This window comes from Lissotriton vulgaris, chromosome 8 (assembly GCF_964263255.1).
Source record: "Lissotriton vulgaris chromosome 8, aLisVul1.2, whole genome shotgun sequence".
Lineage (NCBI taxonomy): Eukaryota > Metazoa > Chordata > Amphibia > Caudata > Salamandridae > Lissotriton > Lissotriton vulgaris.
The window spans coordinates 370,888,407-370,905,678 of NC_141696.1; the positions used below are offsets into that span (position 1 = coordinate 370,888,407).

A 17,272-nucleotide genomic window follows, 5' to 3' on the forward strand; every position below is an offset into this window, starting at 1 on the left:
TAGTTGGATGTAGGCGTGTGTCCCACTTACAAGTTATTTTGTCTGTATTGTTCCTATTTTAATTTAAAATATTAATTATCTGACCTCTGTCGGGCTGGACAAGTTATACAAATATAGTACTCACTGGGTCTATATTCATTCCCCCCCCCTTTTTTTTTACTGTTGTTTCTCCAGGGACCACTGTTCTTAAAAATAGCTTAATTCCCAAGGTCCCTGGCAGACCTTACTTGGGTTCCTTTGTTTGTTTACAAACTTTCTAAAAGTGGCCCTTTCAGAATTTTAATCCAAAATTGGACTATACAATTAAAGTGGGATTTTAATTACAATTCTTCGACACCAAACTCCACCTGGCTACCTGATCCCAATTGGAAGCTACAATAAGGTAACTTCAATGTTATCCTATGAGACAGGTAGGTCTTGCAGTAGTGAAAAACAAATGTAAGAGTTTTTCACATCCAGGGCATGTAAAACTTAAAAGCACACATCCTACCTTTTAACTACATTGCACCCTGCCCTCTGGGCTGTCCAGGGCATACCCAAAGGGTGACTTATATGTAGTAAAAATGAGGTTTTAGGCCTGGTAAAATGCCTATTTTGCCTGAGGCATGTTTAAAGAGCTGCTTAAGTGGGTGGTACAATCATTGCTGCAGGTCCACTCATAGCATTTCATTTACAGGCCCTGGGCACATGTAGGGTCACTTTAGTAGGCACTTACAAGTAAATTAAATATGCCAATTGGGTATAAGCAAAATCGACCATGTTTGGAGGAGAGACCACAAGCACTTATCACTGGTTAGCGGCGGTATAGTGCACAGAGTCCTAAGGCGAACAAAAACCGATTCAGCAAAAATGGAGTAGTGAATGCAAAATGTCTGGGGATGACAGAGGAGAAACTGCCAAGTCTAACACCAGGTATATCTTATATAGGATTCACAGTAATCAAAGGCAGGAATATATTATTTGCATGCTTAATGTTAGGAACAAACACAATTTCAAGTGCTTATAAAGTAATTTCTAAATAGTCTGCATATGCACCTAAAATGCGCATTTCGGAGTGTCATACCAATTGTTGTTACAACTAAGGGCACCCAATCAACAAAAGCTCTGCCCACTCTGCTGTTTCTCGAGCACTAAATATGCGCTCTTCAACAAGTCTAGTTCACTCGGTCACATCTGAATACAGATTTGTGGTTGTTTCCATTTGCATAAAAAGCTTTATAGAGTGCTTCCATTACTAAAAGTGCAGGTATTTTTAGATTAACTTTGCCTCAAATTACATGCCAGACCGTCCTACTCACATAGTGCCACTGTGTATCACACAATATTTACTCCCTTCGTACAGTCTTGCCGTGAAGAGACCAAATCATGCGGTAAATGGCAAGTTGAGATGCAACCACTGTCAAAGCGTGGTTTTCCAGCTCTTGTTCAGAGTCTCTGTAAAGACGATGTCAACTTCAGGGTGTGAAATATCCCATGGATATCAGTGGCATTCTCAAAAGCTTTGAGATTTTGGAAGGTGGCATAGCAAAGTGAGTGGAATGTTCATCCTCCATAGCGGAGAAATCAAAACTAATATAGAATTACTAGCTAGTAGCCATCAAATATTCAAAACCTTTTATTGAGTGAAGCTTTGGTGAAGACTGAAAACTAACTTATATGTATGGTATTTCTATAGTGCAAAGCTAGCCAAAGGGCAGCACAGTGCTGTGCGGGGTCGAAGACAAGCATAAAGTCAATATGTTATAGGAGATGTAGCTGGGTAGTAGACAGTTAATGCATCATGATGTAGTGTTCTTTAAAAAGGTAGGTCTACAACTCTTTCCTAAATTGAAACAGCATTGGTGCAGTCCCGAGGGATACAGGGAGTTTGTTTCAGATGCAGAACGTATTCAAAAAGGCCTTTGAAGCACAATAATGATAGACCTGGGCCACCCCAATGGGCCCCTTCAACCAAAATCAAGATTTTCCTAACCAGCACGAGACTGGTCATGGGATGCTTGGATTATTGGTCACATTCCAACAAAAGCCATGTGTGACATATCATAAAACTGATCCAATCCACTTGGAGAGGTGAAGTAGCCTTTCAAGAAATGTTCATCAGGTAGAAAGCATTTGCATGAATGAATAAATAAATAAGATGGTCACGACCCAGATTGGCTCTGTACTTCGAGTCTATACCTCCTTTTGACATCCTGCAGTCTGTAGTCAGAGCAATTAGAGCAGAGAATGGTATTTACTGAGTGGCACAAGCTCTTCTCGCAGGTACGGCTAGCAGAAGCACCTGTCCTGGTTGTGTTGGGGTCATCAAAGGCTTTCACCACTGCTGATTAAGCTCTGGTGTATCTAGTACAAAGGAAACTCACTGAGCATTAGGCTGATGTGCAATTTATACAAAAGGATATACTGTCCAGATTCATCAGCAAGCTTTCATCACAGCTGATCATGCTACTGGTAAAAATGTAGGGAACTACCACAGAAGTATGACAGCATTTATTAAAAAACTATTTATGCTTCTTGAAAACCGAAAGATCGAAAGATGAATTAAATGGAACAAATTAAAAAACAAAAACCTCTCAGATCCGCACCGTGGCCCCAAAGATCGGAAGCTCCTTCACTGCACGTGGACAGTCTTTGGCTGACACAGAATTGTTGATAGGGCAACATTGTTTTCCATCAAGGAGTTCAGTGTCTCTGAATAAAGAATAGATCTGAATGGAACATGATGGTGGACCTATGAAAAATGCATAGATTTTGTATGGGTCGCAGTAGTGGGCACCAGAACAAAGCACAGACCTTGGGTGGCACACATTGGTAGACCTTGAAGAAAGAATAGACCTTGAGTGGAACTTTGTGGTTGGCCTCTGTACAGAGCGTAGACCCGATGACAGATATCTATGAAGCTCTGAAAAAGTGCTACACAATGACAGACCTCTGTACAGTCCATACACATTTTGGGGCCCACATTTGTTTGCCTCTGTACAAATAATAGAACTTATTTGCCATCGAGTGGTGGAGATCTGGACAAAGCAAAGATCTAGTGTGGCTAACATTTGAAGGGCTTTTAAGAAAGAATAGTAATTGTGTTTCAGGCTGAATTGAACCTCGGGACAAAGCATAGACCTTGTGTATCACATAATGTTGGACCTCTGAAAAGAAACATTTGGGGCCATATGTATCAAGGAAAAATGGGTCGCAAACGCCGAAATTCGCAGAATTCCGGCGTTTGCGAACCCATTTTCGCTAAATGGTATGTATGAAACATTTTTGTTGCAAAATAAGGAATGGCTAAATTTGCCATTCCTTTTTTTGCGATTGCATTTAAGAAATTGCAAATTTCGCAATTCCTTAAATGCAATGTATCAAGGAAAAAAACATACCAAAATGCCATTAAGGAATCGCAAATTACCACCAACTTCTAGTTGGTGGTAAGTTGCGAATTCTTTCAAAAAAGCATTATTTTAAAAATCAAAAGGTGCCATATGACGCTCATACATGCCCTTTGTGCGCCATATGCGCACACATGTCATTTTCAGGGGTGCAGCAGGGTGTTCTTGAGACACCCCTGCACCCTTGAAAATATTCACAATTTGCGATTAGAAAAATTGCGATTCACCATTTCCCCTTCATTCCTATGGGCCTCCTGGCCCATAGAAATGAATGGGAAATTATTCCTTAATTGCGATTAGCAATTTGCTAATCGCAATTATAGAATTTTAAGGAATCGCTAAAAATAAGCGATTTTCTACATACATACCATTTTGCGATTTCTAAATAGCGTTTCCTTAAAAATCGCTATTTAGGAATAGCAAAACGGAATGTTGATACATATGGCCCTAAGTTACTGTGTCACACAATGGGCTGCTGTAGAAAGCACGCACCTTATTTATCAAACTTACACTTCCATTTTTACGAACAGGAGACTCGACTCACAAACTGTGTACAGCTAAGTTTCACATGTGTGCACAAAACGTTGTGTGTGCCCCCAACAAATAACGGATCCTGATTCACCAAATCGGGATCTGTAGCCACATTCAGTCACAGATGGCCCCTTCAGCTCCGAAAAAGACACCAGGCCACAGGTAGCCGGAATTGATGTAGTCGCAGTTGTAGTTTTGAAGTGAGGGAAGATGGCACATCTAGTGTGAGTTTCAATCGTAATTGTGGTGAAAACAACCTAGCAACTTTATGTGTATTCCCAAACATTACCAAATATTTCCCACCCTAAATGTACACATAAACGTAGGTGCAAGGAGTGTGGTTAGAATATTCAAGGGCATGAACAATTGTGAAGATTTACCGGAAAAGATGCCTCCATATGAAAACACGTTTTACGGGGGGCGGGAGGGTAAGCGTGAAATTCCACAATCACCTAAACCTACTCCTCTGAATTGTCTACACAGCAGACAATGCGTAGTGCTAAGGTTTAGGCTCACAGGTATACACAATTTCAAAATAAGAAATTTGGTCAGCCAAAAAAAAAAATATTTTTGCATTTTATGTGACTCGTCCCTCACTTCTTCTCACACTTTATCCTGACTGGTTTATGAATGGGCCATGGGCCACTTATTTGGGACACTGCTAAAATGTGGAACAAAGCACACTAAAAGTGAAAACGCAAACCTCAAACATCAAAGTAAATATCAGACAAGGTACATGTAATTCTGCTTGTAACAGGTATTATTTTGTACCGTAGGATACATTAACATGTCCTATACCAGTGTAAAAACCCATCTGTGCAACTAGTTTGATCCCTGTTTCAAAAGGCTTTCACAAAGAATTTGAGTTTTCTATACTGGTGCCAACCTGCAACATATTGAAATAGTTCTGCAGGCTCGGATAGAGTTAAGAACATTTAACCCTGGCATTTCACAGCTGATCATTTCCTGTGCATTTTCCTCTACTTTTTGCATGTGACAAGTCCTCTGACCCCTTGATCACAACCTCTGTATATAATCAGAAGGACGATAACTATCGGTGAGTAGGTGTGAAATATACTTTTTTTATATTCTGTGCAACTAGATGAATACCATTTTCAGGATATCCTTAATGCACAATTTGATAACAAATACAATACTTCTGGAGTTGACAACAAAAGAAGTAAACTTGAGGGTGCAACTGAACAACTTTATGGCATCCACTTCACCCATTTAAATGACAGTACTGTCTAGCAGGAATTGTAGTCCATCTTAAAGGAAATAGGTAAACAGTACCTTGTAGACATAAAGCTAAAAATTATTCAAAGGATACTCAAAAATAAAAAACAGTCTTGCATTGCCTGGCAAAATACAACACACAGAATGTACTCAGATAGAAATTCTAGAAGAACTGGGATCCAAACAGTGTGAGTGGTACCAGAGTGGCCCACCCTCCCATCATGGATAGAAGAACCCTTTATTGATGGCGTATACTCAACCACCATGACTGTACCTGTGATAGAAAAGTTGACCAGAATCCATAGGCATTACTCTATATAATCTAAATTCCTGAGAAGGCCATAAACGTCTATTTGCCAAAACTTGAGGTACAATGTTTGAAAATTATCAAACAAACACTGCCATTCCAAGCATCATAGTAAAGTTAGGTGCAAAAACCGACGAGAGCAAAAATACAATGACAGGAAGTTTGTGGGCAGTTTGCGCACTAACTGCAAGTTTTTCCATATGCGATGGGGAAAAATGTGTGGAAATGGTCTCCACAACAAGCTTTAGCACATGGTTGGTATTCAACTCTATGAATATGTTTAGCAATGCAAAGTCACCCAGGTATTGCCTGGAGGAATTTGAGTAGGGGAAAAAAACAGCGCTACGCTCAATGTGTCAAGACCCCCTTGTTGGAAATTAGGCCAAAACATTATTTCACACCCGAGCTCAAAGTTAACTCGGCGCTCAGTCAGAATGAGCATGAAAGAGGTAGGGTGTGTGACCAGTTATGAGAAGCTCGTTTCTTACAGCCAATTTCTAATCAGAAATTGATTGCACCTTCTTTTCGACACAAACACTGGAGTGGGAAAAGCACCATTTTTAATTTCGCACTTTGCATGCCCAGGAATGCAGCTGGAGAGATGGGAACCAGATAAGGCAGCGAGTAGCCTGAATGCCCAGCTTCAGGCAAGGAATAGTACATCTAATTGAGAGGGAAAGGAAACACATTACAAAACCAAATTAGAATTTTAAAAAATCTGAGGCGGACATACAGGTTATTTACACGTGGGAAGTAGCCATTTCTGAACTTTGGTCGCTAGAGCGCTGGAGTGAGGCTTTTTGGTCCGGAGTACCCCCACTCTGCTGCACAATCACTTTCCTTTTGTTAAAGCATCTTTCACGCTGATGCGCTTTACAATACAATAATTTTGATAGGTATACACCTGTTACAACGCAACTTTTACAACTACCTACCACTACAACGCAACTTTTACAACGCATACCATTACAACGCATTGCGCTGGGGGGCGCTCTAGGATAGGGAATAAGTATAATTTACTATCCAACACCTTCCCTAGTGTCCACGGGGACTGGAGTTGGAATAGTAAATTATACTTACCACTATCCAGCACCTCTAAGCGCTATGCGTTGTAATGGTATGCGTTGTAATGGTCGCGTTGTAATGGTAGGTAGTTGTAATGGTATGCGTTGTAACGTCATACATCCAAACGGCACACATTGGAGGTCATGTTGATTCATTTTTTATTAGATCACCAAATCACTCTCAGTGCGCAAGGAAACAGACGGACAAAGTGTTTCGGCGTTTCTGCCTTCTGCTGGACCATATAAATACATAAATACATAGCCCAAAACACTCCAAGGTTTCGCTGACGGACAGCATGAGTCAGGGCGGGACTGGGAACCAAAACCGGCCCTGGCAAAGTACTCGCCCTCCCCCGCGGGGTTGGGGGTGCCACCGAGCTCTTTGCCAGGGCTGGTTTTCTGCCGATTTTGTTACAGGGCCGATTTTGCAGCTATGCGGCAAAAACGGCCCTGTAACAGAAATGGCCCCCAGGGGCCCAAAACCGACCCCCACCTGTGCGGCGCACCGGGGGAGTGCCCAGTGCCCGCTGCGGCCAGTCCGGCCCTAGCATGAGTGCACATGCAACCATTAATGCTTGAAATATGGCCATGTATAATAGTAACAAAACTGTCATCAATGAAACGAGATAATATATGAGTTAAACTGCAACAGAACACCATTCAAAATGCAGTCTTTGCCCAACTACACTGTATGTGATTAAGAAATCTTTGCCAGGGGCATCGCTGGAACAGTAGCAGTAGTGGTCGGTGGTGGGAGTGCTGCCGGGCGGTGACGTGGGGCGGGGGTAGTAAACTATAGAATATGGCCAAATTCAGGTAAGTAAACATATAAATAAATAAAACAAATTTAGTTTTGCGCACTGCATCGCATTTGGCGATTCAGTGCGCACAACAAAATTCATTTTATTTATATGTTTACTTACCTGTATTTGGCCATATTCCGTAGTTTAATGCCCCCCACCCTGCCCGCCCCACGTCACCGCCCGGCAGCACTCCCATCACCGACCGCTACTGAACACCAGGCAACCCAACCTTACAGCGGTTTTATTTCAATTTGTATTGAGCAAATTCACATCCCAGGCCATGGCGGTTGACAACCACATTGCATGAGGATAGTCTTGGCACAGCGCGTCACCCCATGTCCTCAACAATCAAGATTGCTGTGAAATAGCCCAATTACCGAACCATCTGCAGGTAGAAAACCACTATAGTGGTGTGGAAGAAGAACGTCACTCACCGCTTTGGTCCACAAAATAGAGGCTTTGCAGCAAGGCTGTTCGTGTGGAGGAAGTGAGCATTGCCTTCTACACACAGATGTTGATGGATTGCATCATGGTGAAGCAAAAAAGCAGGAGAAATAAACTGCTATAAACCACCTCTCTGCTTAAAGAAGTCATACTTTAGGTACAACCCAGGTAAGAAAATGATCATGACAATATGGTGACAAATGTGGAACACTAACACAATAAACAAGCAGAACTCGGCAGCAGCCAAAAACCCATCAAAATTAAATGCTAGAAAAACAAAACATATATATGTGTGTGTGTATATATATATAAGAATGTGATCAAGGGCTTGTGAAGCCCGAAACGCGTTGTTGCTGGCCGTGGTGTAAGAACACAATAAAATCATACCTTGCCTGAATTGCTGTGGTCGGTCTGAGTTCCTTCTTCGCCGCATGACGGAAGTGGTTGGAATTATTGTTGTATATATATATATATATATATATATATATATATATATATGTCCAAAGAATTGCTTTCAAAAGCAAAGACACGCACTCGGAAAGGTGCAGCAAACAAGGGTTTATTCACGGCGTTACCTCGTGAATAAACCCTTGTTTGCTGCACCTTTCCGAGTGCGTGTCTTTGCTTTTGAAAGCAATTCTTTGGACATGGTTAATACTCGGCGATGGGATTAGCCGAGCGTGACACGCCACCTGACTAAGGGATATGGATCCCGGTAAATAATCCTTTGCTCCTTGTTGAATATATATATATATATATATATATATATATATATATATATATATATATATATATATCTGCGCAAACTCCAACAACAGCCACTACTGGTTCTTGTAAAAATCAGAACCCTCCAGGCAAATAAGAGACGGACCACGAACTGGATACACAGATGGTTTTATTCAAGGGTTGAAAACAGCGAGGGCAAGACGCGTTTCGGGCTTCCAAAGCCCTTGTTCACATGCATCGATTCAAAGTCATTTTTTCATTTTTATAATGCAGTGCAAGCCCGCCTTCCCGCCACTTCATACTCCGGTCACATGATCATAGACATAAACAAAAGAATATACACTTGATCGAATTGTTATACGAAGTAATATAAAGTGCATGGGCAACAAAATATAAATCAATTGTATTTGCTGATAGCTTAATTGTTCACACATTTTTTTGAGCATAAAAGTTGCATTAGTTACAATAACTTTTCTGGGATGAATCCCCAAACAGGCCATGGCCAATGTGCAAAATTACGCAATGGACACAAAACATTGTAAACAGATATAATTTCCTATTCAAGATGGTTCGGGATAAATCCCTGTGCAAATATTAGGAAATGCTTATGCAAGCAATAGTAGATGTGCAAAACCACGCAATTATAATGGAACATTTGGGATAAGTCCCAGTGCAAATCATGGCAACTGCCTGTGCAAATAAAGCAAATGTGCAAAATGTACGCAATATATATGGAACAATTAAAATAATGCTTATTTCCTTTGTTTGTGCAAATGTTAAAAATGTGCAAAATATTGCAACCTGTAAACGATGGGGGAACGGGATAAGTGGTGAATATATATATATATACAACAATACACACACAAACATAACGGATGGTTATTTGAAAAGTGAAGATAATCCTATAGTGGATATATATATGTGATCAAGGGATAAAGGTCCCGAAACGCGTCATGGAGGCGTGTTTGTCTGCACAAGGATGAGAAAATAAAACGATTTGCAAATATCCTACTGGGTCCGGTTTCGTTGTTGTCCTGAGCGTTGTTCTGGAATTCAGCGGAGTTCTCTGCATATATATAGATATATATATATATATATATATATATATATATATATATATATATATATATATATATATATATATATATATATATATATATATATATATATATATATATATATATATATATATACATACATTTCCGATACCGCTCGCTCCAATCCACAAACTCCAGCCGGATTCGCATAAGAAGACAAGAAGACCCTGTATCAAGTACGATATCAATTGTTACTTTAATGTTTTAATCTAATTTTTTTTATATCCTTTTTCAGGTCTTAAATCCTTATTTTCAGGATACCATTAATTAATGTATTGTTACCAAATATATGCATCAAACCACAAAAGAGTGTAATTTCCACAACGTGAAAAGAAAGGGAGCATGAAAAGTAACAGATATCCCAACAATTGCTCCTAATTCTCATTTTTAAAATGGTAAACGTTTAAAAAATGTCAAAAATAAGACTCAATCCACATAGTCAAGCGCGAGACCACCCTCTCCTTTCCCCCAACCCTCCCTCCCCCACAGTACACACACACATGACTGGGGCCACAGGACCAGCTTGCTACAAATTCCAATTGCATTCCTGGAGGGGAGTGGGAAATTCGTAATTCTAATGCCCTTCGAATAGCAACGCTCTGCTGGAAAGTTTTTCATGGTAGTACACACACGCTGAAGTACATAAACCCACAGCCAAATAGGTAAAGATTCATATATATATATATATATATATATATATATATATATATATATATATATATATATATATATATACCGACCCTGATATACTCACTAACCATCTGCCTATCTCCTTATTACAGGCCTTCTCGAAAGTCCTGGAGAAACATATCCACTCCCAGCTCTACAATTTCTTAGAAACCAATAAATTCTCCATCCATCCCAATCCGGTTCCAGAGCGAGTTTCTCAACAGGAACTACATTACTGGGGGTCACGGAAAGGCTGCGGCATGATTTGGATGCTGGTGATACTGTCGCGCTTATACTTTTAGACCTAAGTGCGGCGTTTGATACAGTATCCCACTCACTACTTGTAAAAACACTAAAGTAATTCGGCATCTGTGGCTTAGCTTTAAAACGGATCATTTTTTACCTGGATAACGTTACCTTCCAAATCTTCTCCTCAACTGCCTGCTCTGGCATGCATAGCTTACCCTAAGGGATGCCCCAGGGCTCCATCCTTAGCCTCTTGCTTTTTAATCTTTATGTCAGACCCTTAGCGGACATTGTAGAAGATACGGGGATGATGCTTTTTTCCTACGCAGACGACTCACATATCATCTTCTCTCTTTCTAAAGCAAGTAACGGCGTAGCATCTCCCCTCCAGCTAGGATTAGGGAAAATCGCTTCATGGATATCCATCAACCATCTAAAACTTAACGGTGAAAAGACCGAGGCCCTGATCCTTGGCAAAGACAAGGATCTATGGGGCCCATTACATTGGCCCAGTGAGATGGGAGCACTACCCCGGCCATCCAGCCTCGTCCTGAATCTAGGCGTAACCATTGATGACGCACTTACTATGCACCACGAAGCAGTCAGGGTTACCACCACATGTTTCACCATCTTGAAGTGGCTCAGAAAGATCATCTGGATGCTGCCAGAGTCCACCCAGAGAACAGTAGTCCAGGCCCTTATCACCTTACGGCTGGACTACGGAAATGCTCTATATCTTGGGACCAATAATAAAATATTCCACCTAGTCCACTCTGGCGCCGGGAAACCCTTCTTGGCTAGCTGTTGCACCCTACAAATTCAACTAATAATAATAATCATATACTCACTGAAAAATACAGAGGTTAAAGTGATATATTTAGGTTGTTTTAAATGTGCAAAACCACTGAAATTCACCTGTTATAATTATCCCAAGTAACTATCACTCATTCCCTAGGGGGCCCGAGGCAGCGCAGCAGACCATGCTGGGCAAGAGAGATGGGGCTGGGGCATGGAGAAAGGGCCAAGGAGGAAAGAAAGAAGGGGATAGGACCATGGACTCAGACAATGGAAGGAGGGGCAGTGGAAGCACTACTGACTTTGCAGAGCAAGCAGGGGGGGCCGTGGCAGCAAACATGGAGGAAAGGGTCAAGGGCACACGCACATGGACAACAGAGAGAAAGAGAGAGGAGGGCGAGGGCAGCAAGCTAACTGTGCACGGCAGGTGGGAGTAACAATTGTAGCACAACAGATCATGCAGGGCTGGAGTGAGGGGGCAGAAGCATGGACTTGGACAACAGAGGGTATGATGAGGCGGGCAGAGGCAGGGACAACAAGCTAACCATGAAGGGCAAGTCGGAGGGGCCCTAAAATAACTATAACACGCCTCCGCCATGCACAGTTCTGTCATCAATGATGTAATTTCAGATGTTGCAGTGATGTTATCAATTAAGTCACAGAACTTTCATGAGTGATGTATTATTTGAGGTAATTAGCAGTGCCTGCCAAGGGCGCAAGTTATAGTTACTTTAAGGCATGATATAGTTACTTGAGAGAGTATGAGAATTTTTTTGCCCTCCCCCTGCACTCTATGCTGGCATCACTAATCTACTCATACAAAGACTCCAGAAGGCAGCAGCTGGACTCACCCTCAACATCCCCCGCAGCGCACACATGCCTCACCTCAGAGAGCTACATCCATTACCAATTCAGAATCGCTGCCAATTCAAACCGCTCACCCACGCATGCAAAGCCCTCAACAACCCTGGACCTGTTCAACTAGTAGCCGATCTGCCTAATTATCTACTCCTGTGCCTGGATGCCCCTTGGGTGTTAAGTGTGCGTTACAAATCGACTTCACATAACATAACATAACATAACAGATCAAGTGTCTTTAACTGAGCTACCAATACACACATCACGTGCCTTACACTGGACCACCATTGCACGAATAGGACACTTTATTCCGCTCGTATTTACAAAGCGTGCCATTACCCTGCATTTTTTACTCCGCAGAAACTTTTACAACGCAGGCCTTTACAACGCAATCCATTACAACGCATTCTCAATACAACACAATTTACTATTCTAACTCCACCGGGGTGTTGTAATGGGGACTGCATTGTAATGGGTTGCCTTGTAAAACTCTGCGTTGCAAAAGATTTTGCAGAGTATAAAATGCAGGGTAAAGACATGCGTTGTAACGCATGCAGGTTAAAGGATGTTTCCCCATTGCACCCATCACTTTCCTTGCTGGATCACCAATACACGAAGAGCAGGATTATGTGTTTTTCTACAAGTGTTTAGGTGTCATCTAATGATTTAGAGACCCTAACACTTTGCCCCGCCTCCATCCAAACTCGAAAGCAACCCATTGCAGAGAAGAAATCACCACCAACCAATATGCACATATTATGAGGCAGGCTGACAGAACCTCTACAGCAGGGGACGTGATCATGTTTTGCCAACAACCAATGCGCGCCTGGCGCCCCCCTTCCTCAGTCACGCAGTTGAAGACATGTTTGAGGGTTGTAAATACTCTGTCGTGACTACCACAGACGGCAGATATTTTCACTGGCACAACGGGTGCCCTTCACGTGCAGGCGGGACACTTGATTCACAGGCAGGCGGAGAGTGACTTTCATTTCTTAGCCATGATGGGAGGGACAAACATGTTTTTATCTGCCAGGGGATATATCTGGGGCAGTGAAACACTCTTGCATTCTCTTTCGACGGCAGGTGATCTGGTTTTATAACCAGGGGATCAGAACGGATTCAAGAGGTGGATAATCTCTTTAGAGGGCAACGTTCTAGCAGAGATTCGCTTTGGAAAGCTGGGTCAGACATGTCCCCTGGAAGGCAAGTTTGTAGCGGTATCTGCGGAGCCTTCCTGGGAAAATGGAAATCTGCCACATTTTGCCTTTAGAAATTATAATCTGCCCTGTCTGTCTGTGAAAATGGAAATCTGCCCCGTTTGCCTGGAGAAATTATAATCTGTCCTACTTGTCTGGGAAATTGGAAATCTGTCCCTTTTGCCTGGAAAAAAATAATCTGCCCTGTCTGTCTGGGAAAATGGAAATCTGCCCCGCTTGCCTGGAGAAATTATAATCTGTCCTACTGTCTGGGAAAATGAAAATCTGCCCCTTTTGCCTGGAGAAAAAATAATCTGCCCTGTCTGTCTGGGAAAATGGAAATCTGCCCCGCTTGCCTGGAAAAATTATAATCTGTCCTACTGTCTGGGAAAATGGAAATCTGCCCCTTTTGCCTGGAGAAAAAATAATCTGCCCTGTCTGTCTGGGAAACTGGAAATCTGCCCCGCTTGCCTGGAGAAATTATAATCTGTCCTACTGTCTGGGAAGATGGAAATCTGCCCTGCCTGCCTGAGGAAATGATAATCTGCCCTGCCTGTCTGGGGAAATGAAAATCTGTCCAGCCTGTCTGGGGAAATGGAAATCTGCCCAGTCTGCCTGCGGAAATGAAAATCTGCCCTGCCTGTTTGGGAAATAGTAAATCTGCCCTGCCTGTCTGGGAAAGGGCAAATCTTCCCTGTTGGTCGAAGGAAAGACAAAACTGCCCAGTCTGCCTGAAAAAGGCACATCTTCCCTGTTTGTCTGGGAAATTTGCAAATCTGCCCTGTTGGCTGTCTGCCTTGGGAAAGGGGAATCTGTCCTGTCTGGGAGTGACACTGTTACTTACTTGGACACGACAGTATCAGATGTCTACAGTGCCACATTGTTATACATTAATCTCCTTTCCCATAGCCTGGCAGGCAGCTCTCTTCCCTAACAGAGTGATGATACCCTGTTCACAAGGCGCGTAAAGGCAGACAGGTGTTCAATTGTGTACTTTTGCAGGCAGGTCACAAAAAATCTTTAGCAATTCCCTCCGGTAAGCAGGGTGGACATTCTGTTTATAAATAAGTGGGCGAGGAGCAGACACGCTCTTTTTCGGTTGGCAGGGGCATCGCATCACTTGGGTAGAGCTGATACCACTCTGGCATCCGTGGCCCCTATTTCAATCGCGAAGAGGTTCTCTTGTAGGCAGCAAGGGTAGCAGTTTATTTTCACAGCCAGTTATAGATTTTCGAATGCAAATTCAGGAAGACAGTCCCTGCCAGGCCACCAGAGGTAAGTAGAGGCATGCCACCAGAGGTAAGTATAGGCATGTTTTGCTTTCACAGACAGGCAGGGGCAGACAGATATCGTCTTTCACAGATGGATAGGGGCAGGGCTGCTACTGCTTTTGCAGGCCTGACGGGCAGATAGTCCTTTAGCAGGCAGGGGTGATAGTAGACTGCTGGAGGAGATGGGTAAGGGGCGAGAGGCAGATATTCCCCTCGCAGGAAGGGGCAGTGATACATATTGAAGACTGACAGTCTGTCTTATTGAATGATAGGAATGGTGATATATTAGGTGCAGATACCCCGGTGACAGGTAGGGTCAGTGCTAGATTCTCATTTCTGGAAGGACGAGGTTAGTGACAGGTGCAGATACCCCTGGGACAGGCAGAGGCAGGGGCAGTGGTAGATTCTCCTTTCTAGAAGGACGGGGTTAGTGACAGGGGCAGATACCCCTGGGACAGGCAGGGGCAGTGGTAGGTTCTCCTTTCTAGAAGGGCGGGGTTAGTGACAGGTGCAGATACCCCTGGGACAGGCAGGGGCAGTGGTAGAATATTTTGTTTCTAGAAGGGAGGGGATAGGAGGTAATTCAAGTGTCCGAATTGCTCTCTCACAGACAGCTAGAGCAGAGATTCTCCGAGGCGGCCTGTCTCTCTTTGCCGGGGGTGGACGCGACGGAGAACATGTCCCTCCCCAGAGACAGCCAGCGCAGACATTCTCCAGGTACCAGATTCCCCTAGGTAGGGAAAGGGGAAAACTGCAGCGACCCCTCTTTCGTAGAGATTGTCCATTCGGGCAGTTTCCTTCCGACAGAGAGACAGACGCGACTGTCACATATCCCTTACGCTGTCAGCAGCGAGGCGAGCATAAGATATATCCCTCGTGCAGGGAGTGACGCGGAGCAGATATGCCTTTCACGGTGGGGACCGTCGGGGGCACACAACCCTCCCTGACAGCTGGTGCACAGATTCCCGCAGTCAGGCAGCTGGACAGGGGCGAGGGAAACATCAAATCCTCACACAGGCAGGGCAGACTTTCCCCAGGCAGGCAGTCTCTAATGGGGAGAGTTGGGTGGGAGAGCACATATCCCACAGCAGTCAGGGGCGAGAGACACACATCCCTCCCTCGTACAGCCAATGCAGACATTCACCAGGGTGACGGTCTCCACCTGAGGCTGACAGGAACGAGGGACACGTACTCCACAGCCAGGAACGAGGGGCACATATCCCAGACTCGGGGACAGGGGACACAAATGAAAGTCGCGGGGGGGGGGACAACACATATGAAAGTCACAAACATTCCCTAGGCAGGTGGTGTCTGCCTGGGAGGGATAGGGAGGAGGGGGCACCCACAGGTAGGGGCAAGGGACACATATCCCTCCTTCACACAGTTAGTGCAGACATTCCAAGGTGGGTGGTCTTCATCTGAGGCTCACAGGGACGCATGGCACATATGCAGCAGTCAGGGGCGAGGGACACCTTATATATTCCACAGTCAGGGGCGAGGGACACATCTCCCTCCTTCGGACAGTCAGTGCAAACATTCCCCAAGCAGACGGTCTCCACCTGACATGGACTGAGTCGAGGGGGCACATTTCCCACCCTGAGGGACTGATATGAATGTCACACACAGTACAGTCGTTGCTCAGACAGGCAGCCTCCCTCTCTCGTGGGACATGACCGAGAGGCTTGTATCCCTTCCTCGGCCATGAACGAGGGGAGCAGGTGGTATGTCGCCTCCTCTTCTGCAGACTGACAGCCTCCCTCTGACAGGCACTGAGTGCCCGCAGCAGCCGCCGGTGCCCAGCAGACTCCAGCTCCGCGCGCAGCAGTCTCACGTCTCTCTGATGCAGAGGGAAGGAGGGGGGCGCGCGGATGCAATTTCCTAATCAAATAACAAGATCCCCTTTATACACGAAAGAAGCCCCCACTGATGCCAAAGCGCAGGGGGCACGAGGGCGCCGCGAGCAGAGCCCCGCCGGGGGCCCCGGACTCACCCAGAAGACGAAGGAATAGACGATGAGCAGCGTCTTGAGACACGTTATGACTGGCTTGGTCTCCATCCTCCTCGATGCCATGCTCCTGGAATCCGGGCTCCGGGTGTTGGCGCTGCTGCGGTCCTGACGCGGCGGCGGAGGCAGGCGCGAGGCGGAGGCTGTCCCCGCGGCTCAGCGGAGGCAGGGAGGGCTGGCGCGCGGCCCCCCAGGCCCTGGCCAATAAACGTCTGGGTGACGTCACCGTGCAGCGCCCCCCGGGGCGGCTCGCGAGCCCCGCTCGAGCTCCCTCAGGGCAGCACTTGTTGGCAAACAAGGGGGTGGGGGTTGTGTGTTCTTGAAGGGAGGTGGCATCATAACAGGGCAGACTTGGGCATTTTATGAGGGCACGGCCTGAAGCAGATGTTCAGTCTAGAAAAGATGCAAAAAAAAAAATAATAAAAAGTGAGGCAACTGATATTTTCCTGATACCGCTTCCAGTCTTCCTAGTGTTTTGCCATACACGCCTACATGGCTTGGGCATAAAAGATGCGGACCTTTTATTCTTCTGCCTCCCACTAACGAAGCAAGAATGTGATTTTTAAAGCAAACCGTTCGGATTGCATTGCTTCGTTGCGCTAGTTCTTGTGCGAATAGGCAGGCAATGCACATGTTTG

General features: G+C 44.5%; 1 protein-coding gene across 1 annotated transcript in view; it reads right to left on the minus strand.

Moving 5' to 3' along the window:
• Positions 1–16,785, minus strand: part of TSPAN7 (tetraspanin 7) — a 274,845-nt gene extending 258,060 nt beyond the window's left edge. The window contains exon 1 of the mRNA XM_086934144.1: positions 16,620–16,785. Within this exon, the coding sequence (XP_086790270.1) occupies positions 16,620–16,700 (81 nt within the window). The 5' untranslated portion in view covers positions 16,701–16,785. The remainder of the gene's footprint in view (positions 1–16,619) is intronic.
• Between the last annotated feature and the right edge of the window lie 487 nt (positions 16,786–17,272).